The 27111-nt window shown below is 35.1% G+C and overlaps 1 protein-coding gene across 4 annotated transcripts in view; it reads right to left on the bottom strand.

The window, feature by feature from the left end:
* LOC149813252 (RNA polymerase II C-terminal domain phosphatase-like 1) overlaps positions 1–20044 on the bottom strand; it is a 97616-nt gene extending 77572 nt beyond the window's left edge. For 2 of the 4 annotated variants that reach the window (XM_089991797.1, XM_089991798.1), the window contains exons 1-3: positions 19299–20034; positions 18285–18761; positions 17214–17424 (exon numbers count right to left, since the gene is read on the bottom strand). In XM_089991797.1, coding sequence (XP_089847923.1) covers positions 17214–17424; positions 18285–18761; positions 19299–19568 — 958 coding nt within the window. In that variant the 5' untranslated portion in view covers positions 19569–20034. Of the gene's footprint in view, positions 1–17213; positions 17425–18284; positions 18762–19298 lie in introns of all 4 variants that reach the window. The other 2 variants (XM_089991796.1, XM_089991799.1) reach the window with 2 other exon arrangements.
* Positions 20045–27111: the final 7067 nt, after the last annotated feature.

Genomic DNA, 27111 nt, shown 5'->3' with positions numbered 1-27111 from the left:
CAGGATTATGATGAGACATTCAGCCCAGTGGTGAAAATGGGAACTATTCGCATTATACTTGGTCTGGCGATTGAACATGGTTGGATCCTTAGTCAGCTTGATGTTAAGAATGCATTCCTTCATGGGGACTTAAAGGAAGAGGTCTACATGGAGCACCCTCAAGGTTATGCAGAGGGAGACCCAAAAGAATATGTATGCAAATTAACCAGAGCTTTGTATGGTTTGAAGCAAGCTTTTAGGTCCTGGTTTGAAAGCTTCTCCTTAGAAATACAGAAACATGGTTTCTTTCGTTCCCAACTTGATCATTCTCTGTTTATATACAGGAACGAAACCACAATGGTTTTCTTACTCATATATGTTGATGATATTGTCATCACTGGTAATGCTCCAGACCACATTCAACGAATTAAAGCTCTATTGAGTATGCGGTTCAAAATGAAAGACCTTGGGGAGCTGAGATATTTTGTTGGTGTAGAGGTGGACAAACAAGATAAAAAAATGTCATTAACACAACACAAATACACTCTTGATCTTCTGGCTAAAGCAGGAATGATAGATTGTAAACCTCTACCCACACCCAGTGTTGTCAACCAAAAGCTCAGTATTTGTGATGGTGAGTTATATCTTGATGCAGTCAAGTATCGCAGTTTAGTAGGTATGCTACAATACCTTACTTTTACTAAACCAGACATTGTACATTCTGTTAATCAAGTATCTCAATTCATGCATGAACTAAAGACTGGTCACATAGATGTCGTCAAACGCATCCTTCGCTATCTAAAAGGAACAGTGGGTGATGGACTCACATATATTCAATCTTCATGAAAGTCACCAAAACATGACATATTGGCCTATACAGATGCAGACTGAGCAGGGGATCCAGATGAGAGGAGGTCTGTTTCAAGATACTGCGTTTTCATAGAGAGAAATCTTGTCTCATGGAGTAGCAGAAAACAGAAGGTTGTGGCAAGATCTAGCACAGAGGCAGAGTATAGATCTATGGCAGCTGCCACAGCAGAAGTGACCTAGATTAGGCATCTACTTACAGAGATGAGAGAGGATATCTCAAATTCGACACTTATGTGTGATAATAGAAGTGCTATACAAATTGCATTCAATCCTATTCATCACAGTCGAACTAAGCATATTGAGATTGATCAACATTTCATCAGACAAAAGATAGCCGACAAAGAGATTGAACCAGTTTATGTGCCTTCAGAAGACCAAGTTGCCGATATGTTTACAAAGGGTCTTACAAGTCACCGCTTCTGGTATCTGAAGAACAAGTTGCACATGGTTCACTCCCATGCACAACTTGAGGGAGGGTATTAGAATATGGAATACGGATTGGATATGGATCCGATAAAGGATCCATATCCATTCACGAGCTTTGTTTGTTTTGTATTCTAATGTAACATGTGTTACTAATACAGGGCATTTTTGTCCTTGTAAAAAGTTATTGTAACCCTATTAAGACTAATGAAGCATTACTGGAGCCATAGAGAAAAGTGTGGCTGCCGATTTCTGAAAGCTCTCCCCTTTCCCTTCATCTTTTCTCATACTTTCAGCAGAACACGTCAGTGCATAAGCAAATTTATCAACTACTACATTATGAAGTCACTATTAGAGGTGAGGAGTTTGCTCTAAATTCCAGTAATCATGAGGTTCTTGTCACAGGCATGGTGGAAGGTCGAGGACGTGGAGGTTTTCGAGGTGAACGTGGACAAGGAAGAGGTAATCAAGGAGGTCGTGGATTACTTCCCACGCCCAATGTGTCACCCAATTCATTCTCAGGGAATCAATCTTCTAGACATATACCAACATGTTTTCAGTGTAATAAAAAGGGACACATTAAGGCAAATTGCTGGCATAACCCGCAAAACAGAGGCAGATTTAATGGTGCTAGGCCTTCCATTAGAGGACAAGCAAGGGATGAAAAGGAGAATGTGATGAATCTCTTAATTTCTGCTCTTTCCGAGTTGAGCTTCAAGCAGTCTGAGCAGGAGACTTGGTACATCGACTCTGGAGCTACTGCACATGTGACAGGAGATGTTGGTAAGATTTCACAACTTATCCCTTATCGTGGTAAATTTAGTATTAAAACCGGAGATGGTGTTCTCCATCCTATATCTCATGTTGAAAACATTTTCCTTTCACTCCCTAATTCTTCACTTTGTTTATCTGATGTTTATCACTCACCTAGCATTGTTAAAAATATTGTTTCTGTTTCTAAACTTGTCGATGATACTAATTTTTATGTCGAATTTACTCCTTCTGTATGTGTCAAGGATCTTCTCACGAAGAAGACGCTCGTTGAAGGAGAACGACAGGGAAATATGTATGTCCTCAAGGAGTCTCCTTTCGTTCGTGTTGCTCAAATAAATTCACAGCCAGTTCAGCCAGTGTCATTCAAAGATTGTTTTAGTCTGTCTCAGTGTAATAAGCCAGAAATTTGGCATCATCGTTTAGGTCATTGTAATCGTTCATTCATTGAAAGACTTGTGTCTAGCGGACTTGTTCCACAGTCTAGTTTGAATATTGAGTCTGATATTTCTCTTTGTTCTAGTTGTCATTTATGTAAGAGTCATATTCTTTCATTTCAATCAATAAATCAAAAAGCTTCTGTGCCTTTTGAAATTGTTTATTCTGATGTTTGGGGACCTGCCCCGCAATCCTCTGTATCGGGCAGCTGCTATTATGTCACTTTTATCGATAGTTATTCTAGATACACTTGGATCTACTTTATGAAACACAAATCTGAAGTGTTGAAACTTTTTCGCTCATTTTGTGCCCTAGTTCGTAATCAATTCTCATCTCAAATTCAACATTTTCAATGTGACGGTGGGGGAGAATATCTATCAAAGGAATTTATTGAATTTCTCAAGGATAATGGAATAAGTCGTCGAATATCTTATCCTCACACACCGCAACAAAATGGTGTAGCGGAAAGAAAACACTGGCACATTGTAGAAAGTGCATTGAGCATGATACATGACACTCATGTTCCTTTAAGCTTGTAGACGGAAGCTTTTCATTCTGTCGTGTATGTCATAAATGGATTGCCAATTAAATTACTTGCAAATCAATCTCCTTATTTTACACTCTTTGGGATTCATCCAGATTATAATGAACTGCGAGTGTTTGGTTGCATATGTTATGTTCATATTGACAATTCCCAACGTGACAAGTTCCAAAACAAGGCATGCAAGTGTAAGTTCGTTGGATATGTTGATCAGTACAGAGGTTATCGTTGTTACGATCCCACTACTAATCGCATCAGAGTTTCACGAAATGTTGTGTTTGATGAAAATCATACTGAGAGCTCAGAAAAGGTAGAAGAACACAACGTGAATGATGAAGGTTATCAGTCGTGGCTCGTTATTGAGATGTTCGATCAAATAGCTACTCACGATGCTTCTTCATGTCATATACTATCGGCTGAACAGAATAAACCTGATGTGCAATTACAAAGGGAAGAATCGCCAAATATGTAGGACACTATGCCTAGCATTTCAGATATTGCAAAGTTCCAAGGTGTTGTATATGTTTGGCGAAATAAAGACAATGCTCAGTGAACTGATGTGCAGACTAGAAGGCCTGAGAGGATTCGTCATCCTGTTGAAAGATGGGTTAGTTATAACAACTTCTCTACAGACTTACAACTGTTTGTCTCCCAGATTGAAAAGTAGGATTAACCTATTAGTTTTTCACAAGCATCTATGTCACTCAAATGGGTTGAAGCCATGAATGAGGAAATGAAAGCCTTAGATGAGTGTGGGACTTGAGAGATTGTTCCCAGACCATCAAACAAAAATGTTGTAGGGTCTAAATGGGTCTATAAAATAAAGTATAAACCTGATGGATCTATTGAACGCTATAAGGCGAGGTTGGTGGCAAAATGTTTCACTCAAGAATATGGGCAAGATTACGATGAGACTTTTAGTCCTCTGGTCAAGATGAGAACTATTCGATTAATTTTGTCTTTGTCGATTCAGTATGGATGGACTCTCAATCAGCTTGATGTCAAAAATGCATTTTTGCATGGTAGCCTGAAAGAAGAGGTGTATATGGAGCAACCATCTAGTTATGCAAAATACAGCCCCAACACACATGTTTGCAAACTACGAAGAGTCATTTATGGGTTAAAGAAGGCTTCTCGTTCATGGTTTGACAGTTTTTCTCTTGAAGTTCAACGATATGGTTTCATTCGTTCTCATCTCGATCATTCTTTGTTTATTTTTTGCGATCGTCAGGTACGTGTCTTGATTCTTATATACGTGGATGATATTATTATTACTGGGAATTCAGATGAACACATAGAAGCTACCAAGGCCTTACTGAGTCGACAGTTCAAGATAAAAGATTTGGGAGTCTTGCGTTATTTCTTAGGAGTTGAAGTGGATAGACAGAATGAATCTCTTTCATTAACCCAATACAAATATACCTTGGATTTGTTGGAAAAGGCAGGCATGACAGATTGTAAACGACTATCCACTCCTAGTGTATTAAATCACAAGCTCAACTCTCAGGATGGGGAATCATATAAAGACTCCAGGCAATACCGTAGTCTCATGGGTATGCTTCAATACTTCACCTTCATCAGACCAGACATCGTGTATGCAGTGAATCAAGTGTCACAATTCACGCATGACCCACGAACAGAGCATATGAATGTTGTTAAGAGAATCCTTCGATATTTAAAAGGGACTCTTGGAGATGGTCTAGTTTACCATCAGTCAAAGTCCAAAGGGGAGCGACATCAATTAGATGTGTACACAGATGCAGATTGGGCTGGAGATCCAGATGACAAGCGATCGGTTTCTGAATATTGCGTTTTTCTTGACGAGAACTTGATAGCATGGAGTAGCAGAAAACAGCATGAAATTGCACGATTCAGTACAGAAGCTGAGTACCGATCTATGGCAGCTGCCACAGCAGAGGCTACATATGTAAGATATCTTTTGACTGAGATCGGAGAAACTATTATGCCCACCAATCTCTTTTGTGATAATCAAAGTGCCATACAAATTGCCTTCAACCCCATTCATCACAGTCGTACCAAGCATATAGAGATTGATCAACACTTCATTCGACAAAAGATCGAAGATAGAGAAGTTGAACCAGCCTACGTTCCCACAGCTGATCAAGTGGCAGATTTGTTTACTAAGGGGCTTACCAGAATTCACTTTTGATTTTTGAAGAACAAGTTGTCCATGGTACAAAACCATGCGCAACTTGAGGGAGACTATTAAGATTGTATATGTTCATACGGGTCTAGATCTGGACCCGTATCTCTGTATATCCATCTCGGGTCTGGACTGAAGGATCCCAGACCCGATCCAATATGTACTTAATATATATATGAAGGAATGTAGGGCACGATTATTATTCAAGAATCGTGTTACTCCATTGCCGCCACTCTCTCCTCTCATCTTCTCTTGTCTTCTACAGTACAGTCGACTGAAGAACAACGAAGGTGCATGATTTGTCTTTTCTTACAGAATTCCCCAAGTATGAGATTGTGTAATGTATCTAATTCTATTTTCATAGCTTCAACCCATTCTTTTATGTTTTTAACTTCTTTATAGTTAGGTGGTTTATGATATGAATGAATTGGTAGAAGACAAGCCCTATAGTTTTGAGAAAATGATTCATAAGAGACAAATCTATTTGGAGGCCTACGTATTCGTTCAGATCTTCTAACACTAGTTTCTTCAACATTTGTTGATTGATTATACCTTTCAAAAGTACATGGATGTTCTCCTTTATCTCATCTAGGGTATTGTAAAAGAGATCATGAATTGGTTCTCTTTCTTCACTTGAGTCATTAATAGACTCAAAATTATCAATGTCATTATCATCAATAATCTCATTATTTGATTTAAGTAACAAATCAAATAAGAAGGCATACTCAGGTTTTCCTTAGGTTTTTCAAAATCAAATCCATTTTCAATTTCAAGAAAAGTAACATTTCTAGAGACATAAAGTTTATATTTGTTTGATCATAACATCAATAGCCATTTTTATTTTCAACATATCCAAGAAAAACACATTTTATAGCTTTAGGAAAGAGTTTGTTATATTTTCCAAGAAGCACAAAATATTTACATTCAAATACTCTTAGTCTTTTCAAATCGGGAGAAATTTTAAAAAGTTTTCCAATAGGAGATTTGTTTTCCAACGTTTGAGAAGGCATTTTATTTATAAGATATACCACGATGAGAGCGGCTTCAGCCCAAAAAATTTTTGAATTTTCTTTTAAAATAAATAGGGTCCTAGTAGTTTCAATAATGTGTTGATGCTTTCTTTCGAAAATACTATTTTATTGGGAGGTCCTAGCACAAGAACTTTATGTACAATACCATGAGTTTTTAGATATAATTGAAATTCATTTGAAAGAAACTCTCCCCCTAAGTTGAAAGTGGAAGACTTTAGTATTTGTTTTTCAAATTGAATTTTAACAAGATTATGAAAGTTTTTAAAACACGAAAAGACTTCGGATTTGAGTTTAAGTATATCCAAGTGTGTCTACTAAAATTATCTACGAATGTAATATAATATGAATAACCACCTTTTGACATAATGGGAGCAGGACCCCATACATCCTAATGCACTAATTCAAAATTTTCATTAGTCAAGGAGGTTCCAGATGCAAAAGGCATCATTTGCATTTTTCCAAGTATACAATCTTCACATACAAAATCTTTATCGTTACAAAATTTTACCAAAAATGAAAAATGAGATAATTTGGATATACTTGAGTGTCCTAATCTTTTATGCCAAAGATCTAAATTACTGTCTTTGACATGATTAGATAAAGAGTTTTTGGGTAAACATAAAGAATCCATATAGTAAAGATCTCATCTTTTATGGTCTTGCCCAATCAGCTTCCCTGATTGGGGATCCTGCACCCAACAAGCCTTACATGAGAAGAATACTTTACACCCATAATCAAAAATTTGAGAAACCGAAAAAGATTTAAGTCTAATTTTGGAATAACCCTCACATTTGGAACAAAGAAGTTTTTTGAAATATTGTTGAGGTTTCTTATACTTTTAACTTTTAAAGTACCATTGGCGGTTGATACACATGAAAAATATGAATTGGTGCAATCGGATAATAGACACTCATTATGAGTCATGTGAAAAGAGGCACTCGAATCCAAAATCCAAGAAGACTTACCCGAAAGAGAAGAGGAGGAAATGGCGGCACCGGATGTAGGAGTGGCTTTAAGAATTTGTGAAACGACCTCTATTTGGGCAATTGCCAAATCATTGAAGTTGCCCCCTTTCTTTGATTCTTGAGGTTCTTCACTTATGGCGGCTACTTTCTTGAATTTTAGACAATCTGGTCTTATATGCCCCGGTTCCTTACAATGATGACAAATGATTTTACCTTTGTATCCTCCCCCATTATGTCCTTTTCCATTGAATTTTCTTTCCAAGCGAGGTGGTTTATACGTTTTTACAAAAATTTTGGGTCTTGATACCGCAAAAACCTCATCATTAGACTTGTGCATTCCAAGTCTTGTTTATTCTTGACAAATTTAAGCAAGGGACTCCCTTATAGAAGGAGTTAAAGTCCTATAAAGCAAGGAGGACCTAACTTGCTCAAATTTCAGTCAGAGACCATAAAGAAAAGAAAAAAGATTTTCTCCTTCTACTTCTGATCTTCTCGTCTCAATAGACAAACCTTCCCATTTTGGTTCTAACATGGCTAGTTCATCCCAAATAGGAGATAAAATACCATAAAAGTCTCTTACACTTTTATCGCCTTGTTTGGTATTATGTACCTTGTCTTAAATATAATATAGCCTAGCCATATCTTTTTGGATGAAGGTGCTCTTTAGGAAAATATATGCATCACATGCCCTTTTAAATTTGATGATGTTGGTGGCGATTTTGAACTCCATGGCATTCATGAACCATGAGAGAATTTGAGCATTGCTAGATTCTCAATCCTCCAACTTGTTTTGATATTCTTGCAAAGCTTTCTCTTTTTCTTTTTTGAATAAAGTTTGGGATCTCTTTCTCTTCTTGTCAATTTGAGTTGGGGTTCATTAGTGGTTACACTAACAAAACCCCATAGCTTTTTACCTTTGATTCGATTCTTCATAGCAGTTACCCACATCAAATAATTGTTTTCGTTTAGCTGGTAGGAGATGACAAAGGCAAAATCTCTTTCTCACATAATGAAGAATTCTTGTGTAGACAGAAAGGATGAGAACTAAAGGTTGAAGAGCACCACCACAAGAAGGATAATCTCAAGATATCTTTCACTACTTCAAGAGCCAAGCTCTGATACCATGTAATGAAACAAGAGTGTCCAAATATAATGCCAACAAAGGGCTACACTAGGTGCACAAATATAATATGGTCTCTAATGGACCGCTAACAATCTCATAAAAGAGATACACAAAAATATGAAATCCACAAGATCACAAAAGCACAAGGCTCACACGAGCATAATAAAAAATAATGTATTAAGACTTCATCAAATGCTTTAGAAAAGTATAGGAATACAAGGGGAGGGAAGGCTCTTTTTATGGAGCCTCATGCTCTACTGCCCCCAACACTCATAACCTCCAATAGTCATATTGATTGTACACATTAAATAAACAAAATTAAAAAAGACTTTTCAGTCCCTAATAGACTATATTAAAATACATTTTATGGAATGACCAAAATACCCCTAATATACGTATATTGTATAAATATATGCTTATCAGTCAGGTATGAATATATACACAATATTTTAACAAAACTAGCACTAGGAAATCTAGTAGAACTTCTAGCATTCTGAAAGATTTGTGTCATATGAAAACTTTTCACTAAGATATAGAGTATGTCTTATGTCTATCCATTCCTTCTACGAACCCTCAACCTACAAAGAGCCTAAAGAAATCCTTGAATGGATTGATACCATGAACCTAAAGTTAAGGGCACTCGAGAGAGCCAAGACCCAGGAAATCCAACCATTACCTATAGGAAAAAAGACTATAAGATATAGGTGGGTACACAAAGTCAAAACCAAAGAAGATGGATTATTAGAAATATATAAGGCTAGGTCAGTGGCCAAAAGTTATCAAAAGAATACGGGATAGACTATGAAGAGAGCTAGTGTTAGAACACTTGTTGCCTTAGCATCCATTAGAAAATGGCATATTTACCATCTTGATGTTAAGAATGCCTTTATGAATGGTGACTTAAATGAAATAGTGTACATGAATCATCCTCTCAGTCTTGAGGTTGAGAGAAGGAAAGTTCTTCAGTTAAAGAAAATTTTGCACGGGCTTAAGCAAGCCCCCAAAGCTTGGTACGATAGATTTAACAATGTTATGTTAAACTTGGGATACAAGTCATGTTAGTTATACTGACATTCTATGTCACACGGACTCGGCTCCAAGGTCGCCGCACCCGCGTCGACACGCACCGACACGGGTGCGGACACGGGTGCGGCTCGGACTCGGTCAACCCGACCCTGGGTGTGGTCAACGCACCCAGGGTCATTTTGGTCCATTTTTTGGAAATTTTTTTTTTTTGAAATTTTTTTTTTTTAAATTTTCTGGGCTACAGCTGTAAGGAAAAAAACCCATCACAACTAAAAAACCTGTACACTTTCAAGTTTTAAGTACAGAATGGGCACAACTCAAGTTTTTGTGGTTTTTTCCTGTATGAAGAAAGTGAATTATTACAGTGTATGAAGAAAGTGCCCAAAAGTGAATTATTTCTGTATGAAGAAAGTGTACAGAATGCCTTCACAACTCATCACCTGTCCCCTAATGGGCACAACTTTGACCGAGTCTTATTTATATATATATATATATATATTTTTTTTTTTTTAATATATATATAGCCGAGTCCCCGTGTCCAAAATTTTTGAAATTGCGCCGCACCCGTGTCGCACCCGCACCCGCACCCATGTGACATAGCTGACATTGCTCTTTGTGTTAAAAATACAGGTACTGATATTATCATACTTCTATTATATGTTGATGATATGATCATTACAGGGAGTGACAAAAAGCGAGTTAGTGAAATTAAAAATATTCTTAAAAAACATTTTGATATGTCTAACCTTGGTTTTCTAAAATATTTGCTAGGTATTGAAGTGGCTTGCTCACCTAGAGGATATATATTGTCTCAAATGAAGTTGGCTGCAAATATTATTGTCAAATCTAGAATTTTCGATGATAAAAAGGTTGACACGCCAAAAGTTGTAAATGCAAAACTAAGATTGGAGGATGGAACTCCTCTTGAAGATCCAACTCCATATCAGCAATTGGTTGGACCAATTGGTTGGACCCTTGACCTACTTATCCATAACAAGACCAGGCATTGCCATGCAATACACTCAGGCAGTCATTTCCAACATGCACCATCTATGGTGCATATGAGTGGTTATGTGGATTATCAAATATATCAAGAATTTTATAACGAAAATGTTATTTTTATCCTTCTCTTTTTCTTTAGATTTAATTGCTTATATTGATGCAGATTAGAGAGGTAATCTTAATGATAAAGTCTCAACTACTGGTTTGTGTATATTTTTAGGGGACTCTCATATCTTGGAGGTGTAAGAAGCAAAATAAGATCTCTCTGTCATCCACCGAAGTTGAATATCGAACAATGACAACGACAACTATGAAAATTATTTGATTACAAAGTCTTCTCAAAGACATGGGCTTAGAAATCTCTAGTCCTTCAAAGATGTATTGCGACAATAAGAGTGTTATCTACGTTGCAAGCAACCACACCTTTCACAAACGAACTAAGCACATAAAGATGGACTGCCACTATGTCCGACAAAAACATTTGAGAGGAACTATTGAGTTACCTTATATAACTTCAGAATGTCAGTTGGCGGATTTTTTTACTAAGGCCTTGCCTTCACCTCGTTTTTTGTCTCTTATATATATATATATATATATATATATATATATATATATATATATATATATATATATATATATATATATTGTATATGTAAACTGAAATACCCATCAGGGGTATTTCACCTAGTAATAGGTGTCAGTCCACTAGGGACTGACATCTTTTTTTTCTGTTTCTTTTTAAATTTTCTTTTGTAAAATATAGTTGTTGGAGCTGGTCCAACTAGCTGTTGGACCAGTCCCAACGGCTATAAATACAGCCGTTGGGGCTGGTCCAATAGCTAGTTGGGCCAGCCCCCTTCTGTCTTGGATTGCCTATTTAAACACACTCCCTCTCTTGTATTCCATAATGCTTTCTAAGCATTTTTATAAGTGAAGATCATTACATTTTATGTGTTGTGTGTGCCCTTTGTGGCTTTTTTATGCACATATTGTGCCTTGGTGATTGTTCTCATTTGAATGTTGTATTGTCCCATAGTGGACTATTGCTTGTGTAATTTCTTTTGTTTGTTGTAATCGCTTTGTGGATTTGCCATTTGTATTTTCGCTTGTTTCATAACATATATATATATATATATACCAGCCTAGAAACTCCGCTCAAATGTTTTAATGTTTTAGGTAAGAAGGCAGCATTGGGCAAGGCATGCAATATACAAGCTCCATACCAAGTTTCATATCAAACACTAGTCCAAAACCCACAACAGATTATGCATAAAAACTAGGGTTGTACATACATCTTATTCATTTGGATTTGAATCCAAATACATCTCAGCAAGTGTCAAAAATCAAGTAAAACTGGAATATGGTACATATGCATAGCAATGATGTGTCAGCATCATTGATAACACATAAGATGGAGTGTTATATTGGGTAAATACATATATACACACATACATACAAACATATATATAGAATTACACCTATATATAGTTTCAGAACTTGATGGGTGGGTTGTACAACATTAGATGACATCCACACAAGCTTTTGGCATCTGTTGGTGCTGGAATTGTTTCAAGAAAAAGAATAGAAATCATTTCAAAACTCCAAACCCTTAAAGTAAAAGTGGGCAAGGTTATCGTTTGATACTGATAATAATGAAAATCAGCATGGGTTGTGTTATCCAAGATAGTCAGTAACTTTAATGTTGGATTTGTGCAGAAGGCCCTATTAGGGTCACACGCATGGGAACACACAGACACCCCCCACAGATACACATGCATTCATGCACACATGCACACACACACACACACACACGCATGCACATGAAGACACCACACGCACACACACAACACATGCCCGCAGAGACACATACAGTGTCATGGACCATGGTTTAAGTAAATTTACTTTACTATCAATTCACAAAATGTTATGGTGCATTATGCCCTCGGTCCGAGTATATACTGCTATTAATTGTCAAGACATAGTATACACTCCTCTGATTTGTTTTTTCTTTGACATTTTACTAATTAGATCTTATAACCCATATGCTTTAGTCAGACCCACCAAAATAGCAAATAGGCCATGTCAAGGCTAGATCTAGCATTTAATAAGAAGATTGTAATTCCATGATTTTTAAAGTTGAAAATATAATTTTTAAATTATATATTTATATAATTTTGATAAATTTGTGGGAAAATACCTAGAATAGAGGTGACATCAGCAGGGTCTGGGCATGGCCCAGAGCCCACTGATATGAGCTAATTGAGTTATGTATAACTTGAGAATTTTTTTGTTTTCAGCCTTTAAATTCGAGCAAAATTCAAGTTAAATTCAGGCAAAATTCAAAAGCGAAATTCAGGTATGACCACCGTTAGATCCGCATCGGAATGTAGATCACGTAGGCCACCTGTTTTTCCGAAATCAGATTATGGTTGGCCCGAAAAAGGCGTTTTTCAAAAATAACCAGAGTCTATTTTGAAACTTTTTCTGAATTGAGTCGGACTGGATTTGTTACTTTTGATCTAAGTTAGTATGGATCTGGACCCAGTCCAGGATCCATATTGATTGGGATCAAGTCCAGGTTGGGATCTATATGGATTTGGATCTTGGATCCAAATTTAGATCTGAAATCCATCCATGGCAATTTTAAAACTGCTTTGAATTTAAATTTTTAAAAACACCTTTAAAATAAAATATGGATGAGGTAGAGTTTTACTTGGGGTAGAACTCTACCCCATGAGAAAGAGCCCCCTCTGGAATATTCTTTTAGAATATTTAAAAAAATATATATTTAAATAAAGTTTAAGAAGATAATATCTAAAAAGATAAAGGAGTAGAGTTCTACACTAGGTAGAACTCTACCCATGTGAGAAGTCTCTAGAGGGGATGTCACCCTCTCTCTAGAACCATTAAAAATAATATAAAAAGGAGACTTAGAAGCCTTTCTCTAGAACTCGAGTTCTAGGGAGAGTGTGATAGAGAGAGAAAAAAAAAGGAAGAGAGCAAAAATCGTGTGAGAGAATTTAAAAAAAAAAAGAGAAAATAAAAGAAGAAGAAAATAATGTATCCATCGATTTTTTTTTAAGTTCTTCACATTTCAATTCAAGGTACGGGTTTCTCTAATTTCTCACGGGAAGGAATATGTATAAACTGATTCAGGCATAGGTTTAGAGCAGGAAAAAAGGGAATATCTGATTTCAAAAGCAATATATATATAAAGATATATATATTGTTGATTATATATATATATATATATATATATATATTTGTTTATTTATTTATTTAATGCTTTTTATGATTGTGGATTTTCCCTTGTGCATGTAATATGAAAATATGCATGTCGATTTTATGAAGCATGCATCTAAATACATATTTGTCGATTTTCTCATGTTCATGCAAATATATATATATATATATATATATATATATATATATATATATATATATATATATATATTCTAGGTTTGTCAATTCTTATAAATCTGAATATACTTTATGGTTCAGACTTGTTGAATTCCTCTTGCTCATGCATACTGCATATATATATGTATATATTTGGGATAATTTTGTCGAGTTTTCATGCTCACGCAATCTAAATATATATGTATCTATATATTCCAGGTTGCCGAATTTCATGCTTATGCAATATGAATATATATTTCAGATCTGTCCATTTCCTTATGCATTAAAATATACATATCTGGTTCAGATTTTGTCTATTGTTCATGCATCTGAAAAATCTGTATGAAAATTCAATTTTGTCGATTTTCTGATTTATGAATCTGATTATATAAAGATAGGTATATGTTCAAATTTGTTGATTTTGTCTATCATGCATCTGAATGTATTTTTGTGTTTTCAAACATATCAAGTTTAATACTCATGCATCTGAACATGTATTTGTTATTTTTGGACATATCGAGTTTAGTACTCATGCATCTGAACACATATTTAAAATTTTCAGGCTTATTGAGTTTGTACTCATGTGTTTATCCAGCCAGCATGTTGTGCGCAAAATTATTTTTGGTCCGGCCGACTCATGTACATGATTTTGATCATATACATAGACCAGCCAGCATGTTTTACATGTTTGTACAGGTCTGGCCAACCCATGTAAATGATTATTATCATGTACATGGATCAGTGAGCATGTTGTACATGTTTATACAGGTTTGGCCGATCAACATATATATATATATATATATATATATATTGGTTTGGCCAACCCATGTACATGATTTTTGTTAAATGTTTATTTGCAGTCTAGCTCAAACCCGATGTGGTTTATATGTGAATTCTTGTCTGGCCGACCCATGTACATGAATTTGATTATGTACATGGATCAGCTCAGCAACGATATGTTTATTTTCTGAGTGGCCGATTCATATACATGAATCCGATCCGTGGATTGCACATCTCTTGATATGGTTGATACACGTACGTAATTCTGAGTATGTACAAGAATCAGACCAGCACAATGATATTTTCTGTTTTGCCGATTTGTGAAGATGATTTAAGTATGTACATTAATTTGATCGACACTTTAAAAAAATTTGCATAGCCGATTTGATTACATGCAGATGGACATGTACATGTTTATTATTGGAATATGTATTTTCTGAGTTGATACATAAATCTAATTCTGATTTGACTAGTTTGCAATTGTGCCTATCATACACATGAATCTGAAAATAATTTGATGTTTACATAACTATCATCATGTGCATGTTTGATTGATTATATGCATAGAATTAATCATGAATGTTGTGGCCAGCAAGTATTTATTTGCATGCATATGTACTTAGCTTAATGTGCATTCATTTTGTGTTTTGAATGTGCATTGTAAATATGTTTGAAAACTGTGTTGCATGTTCACTGAAATTTTGCAATTTGCATAAATCATTTTTTAAATGTATGAGTGGTCAAACATGAACCAGTGCAAGCCGTGTAGGCCAGGAGCATGTGTTGCTCCAAATGTTGATGATTTTATTTATACAACAACAACTACGCCTTCATCCCAAAACAATTGGGGTCGGCGATATGAACCAACAAAGAAAATCATTATGGGTCTTCCACATGAATCCTTCTCCTCCATTCATTTCTATCCAATGTCATGTCCTCGGTGAGGTTCAAAGCATTCATACATTGCAAAATTTATTTTATTTCTGAAAAAAAAATTGTTTTCCAAATTTAATTACATTATTAAATTGTGAGGACCAGGATCCAAAATTGTTTGTTTTGCATGTAGATTTGCAAAACGGTTCTTGCATAAAGAACTTGAAATTGTTTTAAAATGATAAAAGAGACTAAAAAGTATAATTAATCTCTTTCTTAATGTCCCTTTCACAGTGTGATAATATTTGATGGCGGTCACGGGAGACCGTGAGGATACTAAAATACTATATACGATTGTGCCCAGAACTCGATATGGTGGTTTAACTCCCGACTATAGTTTTAGGAAGATTTCAACCACTTTGCCTGGGGTGATGTTGTTGACTCAGCTGTAGTTATTGGTATACCAAGAAAGTGGCATCAATGGTTGAATATTTTTATTGATGTCCTGGCATTAGGTGAGGATTTCTGATATCAATCGAGGAACAATTGTGGAACCTAGTAATAAAATACAAATTGTGTGTTAAGCTATAACTGGAAACCTAGCTTGAACTTGGCGAATTGTGCATGTTTTGAGTATCTGCGGGTTTAAGCAAAAGTATAAATTAAATTTGTATGCATTTAATAGGGACATGCATGCAAAAGCAACTCTGTTATGCATATACATTCAATCATGCATATTTTACTGTTCAACATTAGTTCATGCATTTATGTATATTTGGTTTTGTATAATATTTAGTTCTACATGATATTTTGTTAAATGCTTGAATGGTAAAACGATTGTGGTAAGTTATTGCTTGTGTTATTCCTTTAAAATTTATGTGTGAATTTGTTTATACTATTTCTTTTATTGTTTGGATTTTTAGAAGAATTTGTACGAAGACTTCGGTTTTTACCCATTTTCTTAAACCTATTTTATAGGCACAGATGCTCAATGATGTCTTGGACTAGCTATGTGGAGACTGCGAGACTTGTGACTGGGGACTGAGTTCTGACAGATATAGCATGGATATTAATATAGTCGAATTTGATATTCTAGACTCTTCTACTTTTTGATGAATTAATAAAGTTTGATTTATTATTTCAGTATTGATTTAATGCATGGGATGGTTTGTGGTTTGGTATATTAAATTTATGATGTGCCCCAAATTCGTGGGAGTGATTTCGCAAATATTTTTAAAAACCAAAAAATCACTATTTTTTAGGGTCAGTTAGGGTCGTTACAAAGATTCACCCACAAACAATAAGTAGCCATATAACACAAAAAACAATAAAATGATAAAGAACATCACTCGAAAAGATTCACCATAACTAGATAGTCTTAAAAGCAAACATAGGGAAGGCCTTTAATATGATCATAGAAGTGTGGGAGAAAGGCTTGAGCTTTAAATTTCCTTAAAAGTGTATAAAACTAATGCTAAATATCTCCAAGAAAATGGTCAACTCCTTTCAAATTATTTAGATCTCCACTATAAAAAATCTCTAAATGGTTTACCATTCCAGCTCATCAGCTTATCAGTCGAACTGGGTGAGTGATGCAGTTCAAGTAGTTTTATCAAAAAGGAATTACAACACAAGGATCAGACAAGGAACCTGTTCAGGAGGCAGGAACAGTATGGTGCCAAAACATTGTATTAAATGCCATTATGGAATCTGTGCAATTGCATCAGGTAATAGAAATATACAAACAGCAGAATAAGATTCTAGCACTTTCTATTAGTGCTTCTTGGAGAGATCCTAGACATGTACTATATAACAACATGATAGTTACCTGATTTGACACACACTATTCGATTCAAGAGTTCTTTTGAACTTATTAAGTGTGATTCTGGATCAAGTAACCTCCACATCTCCAAAGCATAATCCCGTTCAGCCATTGTGCAAACATAAACCTCAAAACGTTTCCGTCCCTTCGCAGTTAAGTAACTACGCAGTTCATCCCATGCAGGCCGCAGTCTAACAAGAACACTCGTATCACGTATCTGTGAACATCAAAAGATGATATTTAGGTCACTCGAGATTCTATATTAAGCGAACAAACACTAGAGAAATTGCCAGTCATTCTTAATATATCATCAATAGATGAGAACCAAGGGGAACATGGATTCAACCATGAAACAAACCAACAAATACTTAAAAAACTAATGACAGGAATTGAAAAATCATGAGACCAATAACAGAAGCAGGAGGGATATTGCTCACTGAATAGACAACATGCACAATACAATGACTGCTAAAGTCAGCATAGTGAAAAGGTTAGACACACTTGAAATACTAATGTAAATGAAGCTTAGGGAGAAACACAAGGAAAAAAAAATTTGTCCGCAAACACAAGGACCACGTGCATATATATATATCATTCATGTCCAAGATTGTGCAATTATACATTTTTATTAGAAGGTACCCTCCAAGACAATGTGTTTCAATGTACATCTCCAAGAGTTTAAGAAGAGAACAGGCTGCTAACATGAAAAGCAAGATAAAACATGCAACCCACAAATTTGTTGCTTAAAGTCACCAATCAACTTTGGTCAATGAATATAAGAAGCATGAAAATAAACATGGAACTGAATCAACTAAAAGTCTTAAATATAACGCAGAAAAGTTTTTAACCATGATTCAAATACAAGCTCATTTCCTGTAATCACAGACAAAGAGATTGTCATGAATATTGGAAGATGAACATGAAAAAGAATCAACCGAAAAGGTCAAATATACTCCACAGTTTCTATCAACGGAGTAAGGACGAGCTTATTCACTGTAATAAGGGACAAAACACAAAGCAATGAATATAGGAGAAAAACTCATCTAGGAAAATTGGATTGGTGAATTTGAAGTTTACCGATGGGTTAATGCGAGTTAAAATGATATTTCGTTCATGTAATCTTATAATTGGTCGGACAATAGATTGGTGGCTGTCAGATATAGGTGGAACTATCTCCGACTGAACCTTCACCACTCTCCCATTCTCAACAACCTGGTCATTTTCGACATATTGTTTCAATATTAATTTGTCATCTTGGTAGCGCTTAACCTCTGCTAGCATACCAGCAATACGCTGAGTATCCGGCTCAGTACTTATTTTACGCTGAATAGCTTCGATTCGGTCCTCAAACGAACGCATTGTGTTTGCAACAATAAGTGTCTCGTCAAGATCAAATACAATGCCAAGGCATCTTAAGTTCAGCAGTCTCAAACAAGCACCATACAACCTCGACAATACACTAAATCCCCAAAAACATGAAACTTGTTCGAGTTTGTTTCTTGGAGGCATGGCTACTAAATGCAGTTCTTCTTCTCCAAGCGGCACGATCGCAGTCTGCAGCAAATAAAGTAGCCAATAAACATATGAATAGAAAAAAGGCAAGACATAAACAGATACAGAGATACATGGCGACATGGGGAGCATATTTTATATAAAAGTCAAGATAAAACTCTAATAATTGCTTCAAAAGACCAGTTCTTCATATGTATAGCAACAAAGATTTCTAAACATGATCAGTGGCACGCTCATTGGCACTGTGTAGAGATAATAAGTTTTCGATTTCAGATAGTTGTACCATCTGGAATGCGCCTCCCTTTCAGCTAATCCCATAGTCACAATTTTCAGGGAAAAATAAACCGAAAAAGAAGAGACAAAAACAACACATGAACAATAAGCAACAATTTTGCAGCATACCCACCTCCCAGTATCACATTAGCAAGTTCTTGGCACAAAAATTCCAGGCAATTTGCAAAAACAAGACATGATAACAGGTGTAAAGGCGTCCTTATATCTAGTTACAGAGAGAGAGAGTTGTGCACATCGTTTAGAGAGGGTTTTAGGTGGGGTGAGTTTCTGGCGGCTGTTGGGTACCTTGTTCTCTCTGAGGCAGGTGCTGTAGAGGCCAAATAGTGGGGAGGAGTCCTGAGCCTGGGATTTCGCTTCTATTTTGAAGCAGACCCCACAAGACGCGATGGTGTGAAGAACCGCCAAGGGGGGGCACCTTTCGCTCGGTGGGGAGACGTGGGTGATCCGAATTTCCTTCTTAAATGCACCCATCGCCTCAAATCTCTCGTTCTGTGGGTAAATCTCCGCCTCCCCCAACAGGGTGTCCCCATGATAGACACCCACCATCAGTTTCATCGTTACTCTCTTTCCTTCTTTCTTTCTTTTTTCCTCTTTCTATCTCCTCAGAAAAAAAACCTAACCCTAATATGTGCAAAATAAGATAAAAACCAAAAACCCTTCGCAGATCCGGAGGAGGATCGTGGTGCCCTCTTTTACGTCTCTGTTAGGGTTCTTATCGAAAGATGGGTAGGTTTTGTTTCGTTTCGGCAGCCATTGAAGGTACTGTCTGTACATCGATGGTGACGATGAAGATGATGGTGGTGGTGGTGGTAGTGGGAAATCCTTCTTGTCGTCTTGATGGCTTTTCTATATTTTAATGATTGCCCGCGATCATTTTTCAGGTTCGATCGAGTTTTATGCATCAATGGGCGATTGACGATCTGCTTGGGAAAGGGGGTTAGAAACCCCAGAGCGACCCAAACCCTAAGGGCAAAACCAGAACAGAAAGGTAGGGAAAAAAGGGAAAGAATAGGATGGTATCATCATCCAAAGAAAAACCAATAATCATATGACATTTAGAAACTTGAGAGAGAGAGATGGGTAACAACAAATAATATAAAACGAACAATATGGATGGTCATACGATATTTAAATCATGATAATGATCATATTAATAATAATTGAATAAAAAAGGGTCATAAACCGGGGTTCCCTTCCCAAGTCCAAATTGAGTGAAATCTTAGGGCGTCCCCATGGCACGTTTCCTTAGAAAATGGAGATTGATGTAATTAATGGGCACTCAATAATATCCAAACAAAGTCTTTACTCTCCTTGTTTATGTTTTGACATGGTATTCTATCACCGCTATACTTTTCTCCTTATATGTCTACCGTTACCTTTTGCTTTTTAGATGAGCAATGCTGGCTGTATCTACGATTACTGTGATCTAAATATACATAGTTACCTGTTACGCTATAAATACATAAATATGTAGAGACAGAGAGAGGAAGTATGCAACTGTTTAAGGGATGGCTGATAAATAAGATATTAGTTACATGCACTGTTGCACATGTGGTACAACTGATGGCAAGAGAGAGGAAGATTACTGTGGTCTAAATATGCACAGTTTTTTAGTGAGAGAGAAGTATACATAGTTACATAATATTATATAGAGAGAGAGTGTGTGTGTGTGCAACTGTTGAAGTGATGGCTGATAAATAAGATATTAGGTACATGAACATGTGGAAAACTGATGGCAGGATATATATATATATATATAACTGTTGTCTAAATATATATAGGTTTTTAGTGCTTTGAGAAATACAATTAATTACATACTATTATATATATATGTATGCATACGTACGTACACATATATACAGAGAGAGAGTATGCACATGTGGTATAACTGATGGCAAGAGAGAGAAAAGAGAGATTATACCACGCAACTTGGGCACATAAATTGTTAGTCTTGATGAAACTCCTTTGCACACCTGTTTTTTTTTTTTAAGAAACCACAGCATCGCCATTGTGTATGTTTAACATTCGTTGGCCTTGCTGTATTGATCTGTTTTCATTAAACCTGAGCCATTTCCTAATAAAACAACGGTTTGGCGAAGCCTTCGAAGTGGAAATAAAACTAGATCACCTTTGTTTTCTCTGCTGTCCAAAACAGATAGCTGTGAGGGAGCATGTCCTTCGGATATATAAGGATGAGGATCACCCAACCGTATGGAGATGGCGAATGTTTGTGTTCACCTCTCTCTCTCTCTCTCTCTCTCTCTCTCTCTCTCTCTCTCTCTTATGAAAAATATCTATTTCTTGGAACAAATCGTTACCTATTGTGTGAATGTGTGTGTTCACCCGCTGGGATGGGTTTGCCTATTTATTGTAGAGATGACAATCTGCTTTTATTGTTTCCCTGTGTAGGGAGTGGTTTCCACAGGATCAAAGTCCAAGTCCAAAGCCAAATAAGATGTTTTATGAGATGTAAAATTGTTCAAAATAAAGTGATAACAAGATTGGTCAAAGTCAAACCAAGAACAAGACCGAACCAAATCAAAACTCAATCCAAAGTCCAAAGTTCAATTGACAAGCTCCCTGAGGGCCTTGTTCTCTCAGTAAACTCTACACATTTTAAACTCAATGTGTTTCTAAAAAAAATATTCAATTTAGAATTAAATATTTGTCATAAAGTAAACTTTCTCTCCAAAATCTATTTTCTAAAAATCTAGGCAAAGAGCAAGTTATTTGACCAAAGTGTTTGGTTTAAAAAAACAATAAACTTTGAGTCAAACAACAACAATCCTTCACTTTGGGTCAAAATTATAACAGGTAAAACATGAAGTTGTTCATGAAAGTCATATGCATAAATAAAAGAATCTTTTGGGCTTGAACCTTCACTTGTGAATAAAATACAGATGATCTAAAAAATTGAGTAGTTAAGCTTTGAACTTAGTCCCTAATATGAACTTTCTAAGCTCATTCACACATACATCTCTTTCAGGTGAGCATATATGTCATCATATATTTACGGTTCTATGTAGTATCCCACTTAACAAGTGCTCTACAAACAACTTGAATCTCACGGAAGGCAAAAACATGGTTTAACTACTTTAGCCAAATTAGCCTACATATATAATTAAGTGTTATGAAACTCATCCTTATATCATAGGTTTTAGATCTCTTACGTAGAATGAGACATGAAGGTACTATCTTCGTATATAATTTAATGTTCTCCCAATCACTTCAAATGACTTGTTCTTTTCATTGAACCAATAACTAGATGACCTGAGTCACTTAGTTAGGTTTCCATAATGGGTAATTTTTTTAGTAGGTTTTAATCACATTCCCTCATACACATTTTTAATGATTTTTCGTGAAAGACCTTTCATATGTGGATCTACCCAATTTTGTCAAGATTTCACATATTCTACTAAAATCACTTTTTACTTTAATAAATTATTCACAATGTTGTGCTTTCGACTGATATTTCTATATTTGACATTATATAGCTATCACAATAAATCGCTACAGAAGAAAAGGCTTTGCTACTCAATGGAATCCCAATCAAGAGTTTTCTCAGGCATTCAATTTACATACTAGTAGATGGTAGTGCTATAAGCTCAGCCTCTATAGTTGATTGGGTTATGATGGTTTGTTTATTGGGTGCCCAGGATATTGCCCCAAATCCAAGTGTAAAAACTCATCTACTTGTGGATATGAAATTATCTTTATATGAATTCCAATTTGCATCACTATACCTCTCAAGGTTAGTGAGTTTTCTCACATAAAATAATTCATAATTCAATTTTCCTTTAAGGTACTTCAGGACCCCGAAGATTGCATCCCAATGCTAAGGTCACGAATTGCTAGTATATCTGCTTAGTTTACTTACGCAAAATAATGTTTGGTCTAGTTTCATTTATAGCATACATAAGACTATAAATAATACTAGCATACTCAAGTTGAGAAATAGTTCCTTTAGTGTATTTAGGTAATTTGATACTGAAATCAACAATCAAAATTTTTAAATATAATGTGATTGAGTTGGACTATGTTCATGCTTATATCTAACAAGTTCGATTCCAAGAATCACAAGAAGTCCCCATATCCATCCATCATATCAAAATTAACTGACAAAAATTCCTTGGTGTCATTTGTGCATTTTATATTATTGTTATGTACTAATATGTCATCTATGTATAAGCAAATTATGATAATGTTTTCATGATCAAACTTAAAATAAGTGCATTTTTCGTATTTAAGGGTGTTAAACCTATAACTAAAAATTACTTGGTCAAAATTTTCATGTCATTGTTTTGGAGTTTGTTTTAATCTGTAAAACGATTTAAGCAATTTGTAAAATTTGTTTTCTTGACCAAAAACTATAAAACTCTTAGGTTGTTTTATGTAAATATCTTCTTCTATATTATCATTTAGAGAAATTGATTTAACATTCATTTGATGAATTTCAAACTTGAAAGTTGAAACTAGGGCTATAAGAACTCTAATTAAAGCAATTCTAGAGACTGGACCATACATGTCAAAATAGTTAATCCCAAATTTTTGTTTAAAACGTTTTGCTACCAATCTTGTTTAAATTTATCAATTGATTCATCAACTTTAAGTTTTCTTTTGAAAATCCATTTACAACCATGCAGTTTAAAACCAGGTGATAAATATGCTAAAGCACGTGTTTTGATTTTAAGAATAGAATCAATTTAACTTTAAATAACTTCTTTCCAAGATGCAACATCAAGTGAAGACATAGCTTTAGAAAAGATTGTTGCATCTCTGTCAATCATATAGAGATTAAAATTTGTCTCCTAATCCTTTGATTTTCTAATTATCTTATTTTTTGTAATTTCTAAATTTTGAGGTTTCAAAATATGCATTTTGAATATAGGTTTACGAAAAGCATTGGGAGAAGAAAGATTTTGCAAATCTTTGAAAGTTTAATCTTCTCTAATTCGATTTATACATATTCACAAATTACTTTAGCTTCTTGGTTCATAAATCTATATAATTTATTATTTTAAAAATAGCTAATAAAAACATGTGCTCGTTTTAGGTCCTAATTTAGTTTGTCTAGGTTCTTTCAATCTAACATAAGCAATACAACCTCAAATCTTAAGAAAACTTAAATTTGATTTTCTATTTTCTCATAATTTATAAAGAGTAACATCTAATTTTGAGTAAGGCACATAATTTAAATATAGCATGCATTAAGTAAATATTATCCTCTCAAATTAAAATCAAGTCTAGAACTAAGAAGCATTGTATTCATCATATTAATTAAAGTTTTATTTTTACGTTCGACATCACTATTATGCTTGGGAGTGTACGCTACAATCTTTTGTTTGTGTATGCTATGTTCACAAAATTTGATAAAATCATGAAATAAGTATTCTCCACCTTTATTTGACCTAATTGAAGCAATTTGGCAGTTATAAAAAATCTTAACTTCAGCCTTAAACATCTCGAAATTTTCAAATGACTCATTTTTGCTTGTCATAAGATAAACATAAACAAATTTAAAAAAAATCATCAACAAAAGTTATGAAATAAAGATTACCCCTACGAGTTTGAGTGTTTTTTAAATTACAAACATCACTATATATGGGATAAAGAATTTTAAAACTCCTTTCTACTCCATGAAAAGACTTTTCAAAAAATATTACTTAAATGCACATATTTATTATTATGATTATGTGCTTGCATATAAGAAATAAGCCTAAATTACTCATTTTCTTAATAGAACCAAAATGCACATGATTAAGTCTATCATGCCATACTTCAAGAGAGTCAAGCAAATAAGCAAAAACAGAAGCAGTCTAATTGATCACATTTAGTTTGAACGTCATGAAAAATAAAGCTTTTACCAACAAACATATGATTCTTCGACAATATTAAATTGTTGGATTCAAACACAAGCTTAAAACCATGTGTGGTTAGCAAGAAGGCTAATGCAAGATTCTTAGTCACGGTGTGTACATGATATAAATTCATCAGGGTAAGGCATTTTTCATATATGAGTTAGAGTTCCAGAGTTATTTTTTATTCAACCTTTGCAGGATGAGAGTCTTCCATGTAAACTCGATTGTGTTCCCCAATGACATCATATGTTTTAAACATACTTTGATCATTACAAATGTGAATTGTAAATCTTGAATCCACATACCACCATTTATCCATTTAAACCAAATTTTTGAGGGCACTCTTTGTAGTTGGATTTGTTAGCGTAGTTATGATCATGATTCCATATTTGTTGCTGTCACAACCAAATTGGCAGCATTCAGCTTACTGGCCCACATTCACAATTTACTGGTTCCTGAAGATTGCTTACTCTATGCCATAAAAATGTTCAACAGTGGTGCTTGAATTGAAGATTGTTCTTTGTTGTGCAGTTTATTTTTAGAAATCCCATAAGCGATCAGTCCAGATCAGGGATTTGTGAGCAGACACATTGCATGCTAGATTTTCAAAGATAATGTTTGTAGTAGTGTTGGGTCAGTTATGGGCATGATTCCATGTTTTTGCTTTTGGTTGGTTCTTACGTACTCTCCATGGAAATGTACCAGAAATGGTAAATGGATTATTTACTTCCACATGTGGTGGTTCATCTGCAGTAACTCTCATAGACTCAGTTAAGTTCAGGGCTTTACTTTGTTCATCAGGCATTTTTGCATATCTTGGTGAAGCTGATTGGGTTTGTTGTAGCTTGGTGGTTTCTATCACTTCAAATCGTACGGGCATACTGAGTTGGTAATTCCTAAAATAGTAAATATGTTAAAGGTTTTTGTTAGAGTTCATATTATGTAATGGGTTTGGTTTTACTGAAAAGTCTAGTATTGGTTCATTAATCCACATCTACCAACGTTCATGCATCTTCGTTTATAATCAGTTACCTCACCATCACAGCCTGACCTCATTTTTTACTTCACATTCACCACTATTGCTCTGCTACTTATCAGCACCCACCTGAGCTTCATGATCATGAATGCTGTTAAATCTCTTTTTCCTGCATATAGCATATAGTAGCATATCAAATCATTTGCACAGGATGCTGCTGAAGGCTTTCATAGGTATGTCCCCTACTATTCTTCCATCTTTCCCTGCACTTCATTCTCAAGCATCCCACCTTCCTGCATATGCATATGTACTAGTGGTTAGTTGGTTCAAGTAGGTTAGATAAAAGTAATGATTAGCAGCAAAGGTCGGGTGAGTGGTATTGTATGATTAATAGTAGCAGTATAAAGGCATTAACAGTTCGTGTGGGTTTGGTCTGAAAGTTATCACATATCTTTCATCTGGATTAGAATACTACATGTTAGCAATATATTAGATAGAGTGGGTCCATACAGTCAACATTGTGTTAGTACGTCAGATGAAGTGTTATAGTTGTTGTTTCACCTTGGGTTTCTACACCTGAGTCTTGTAGCTGAGTTAGCTACTTGATACCTCTGAATATTATTGTGCTTTGCTTACTGTGGAATAGTAGTTTTCAATGCCCTTTTGATTGTTGACCATCATAGTAGATATTTTATTAGTCCTTAACATTTTCTTAATGTTTTCCCATCAAGCATACACATTAACAGTTTCAGCATGTTGTAACATATGTTAACATCAGCCTTAGCATACATTTAGTCCTTTGTATTTGCCTAATATGCTTTAGCATTACCATGCATATCATAATATACACCAGTTTAGCATATCACATGCATATTTTAATATCCATCCCTTCATTAAACATTCAGATATCATCACTTATATTCTAGTTCTAACATAACCTCTGAATTCTTCTTTATGCCTTGCATTTTACTAACTCTGTTTCGCAGAAATATATGAAGGATTTAGAGTTTTTCTTCTCAAGTTAGATTTTCTTTTATCTTTTCAAGATCCATTTAAAGTTGTAATAGCTAGACATCAACAAGAATGTTATATTTCCAGCTTTTAGATAAAATATATGAGTATGCATATTTGCTAGAAATACTTGTTTCATATTATTTTTCTCTTTTCTTTCAAAAATCCACATAATGGAACACGGATGGCACATGCACCATTCTAATGAGAGGTAATTAATCCTAAGCAAATGACTCACATTGATGGCCATAGT

Source organism: Nuphar pumila, chromosome 16 (assembly GCF_984573655.1).
Source record: "Nuphar pumila chromosome 16, dmNupPumi1.hap1.1, whole genome shotgun sequence".
NCBI lineage: Eukaryota > Viridiplantae > Streptophyta > Magnoliopsida > Nymphaeales > Nymphaeaceae > Nuphar > Nuphar pumila.
This window is presented reverse-complemented; position numbering and strand designations above follow the sequence as displayed.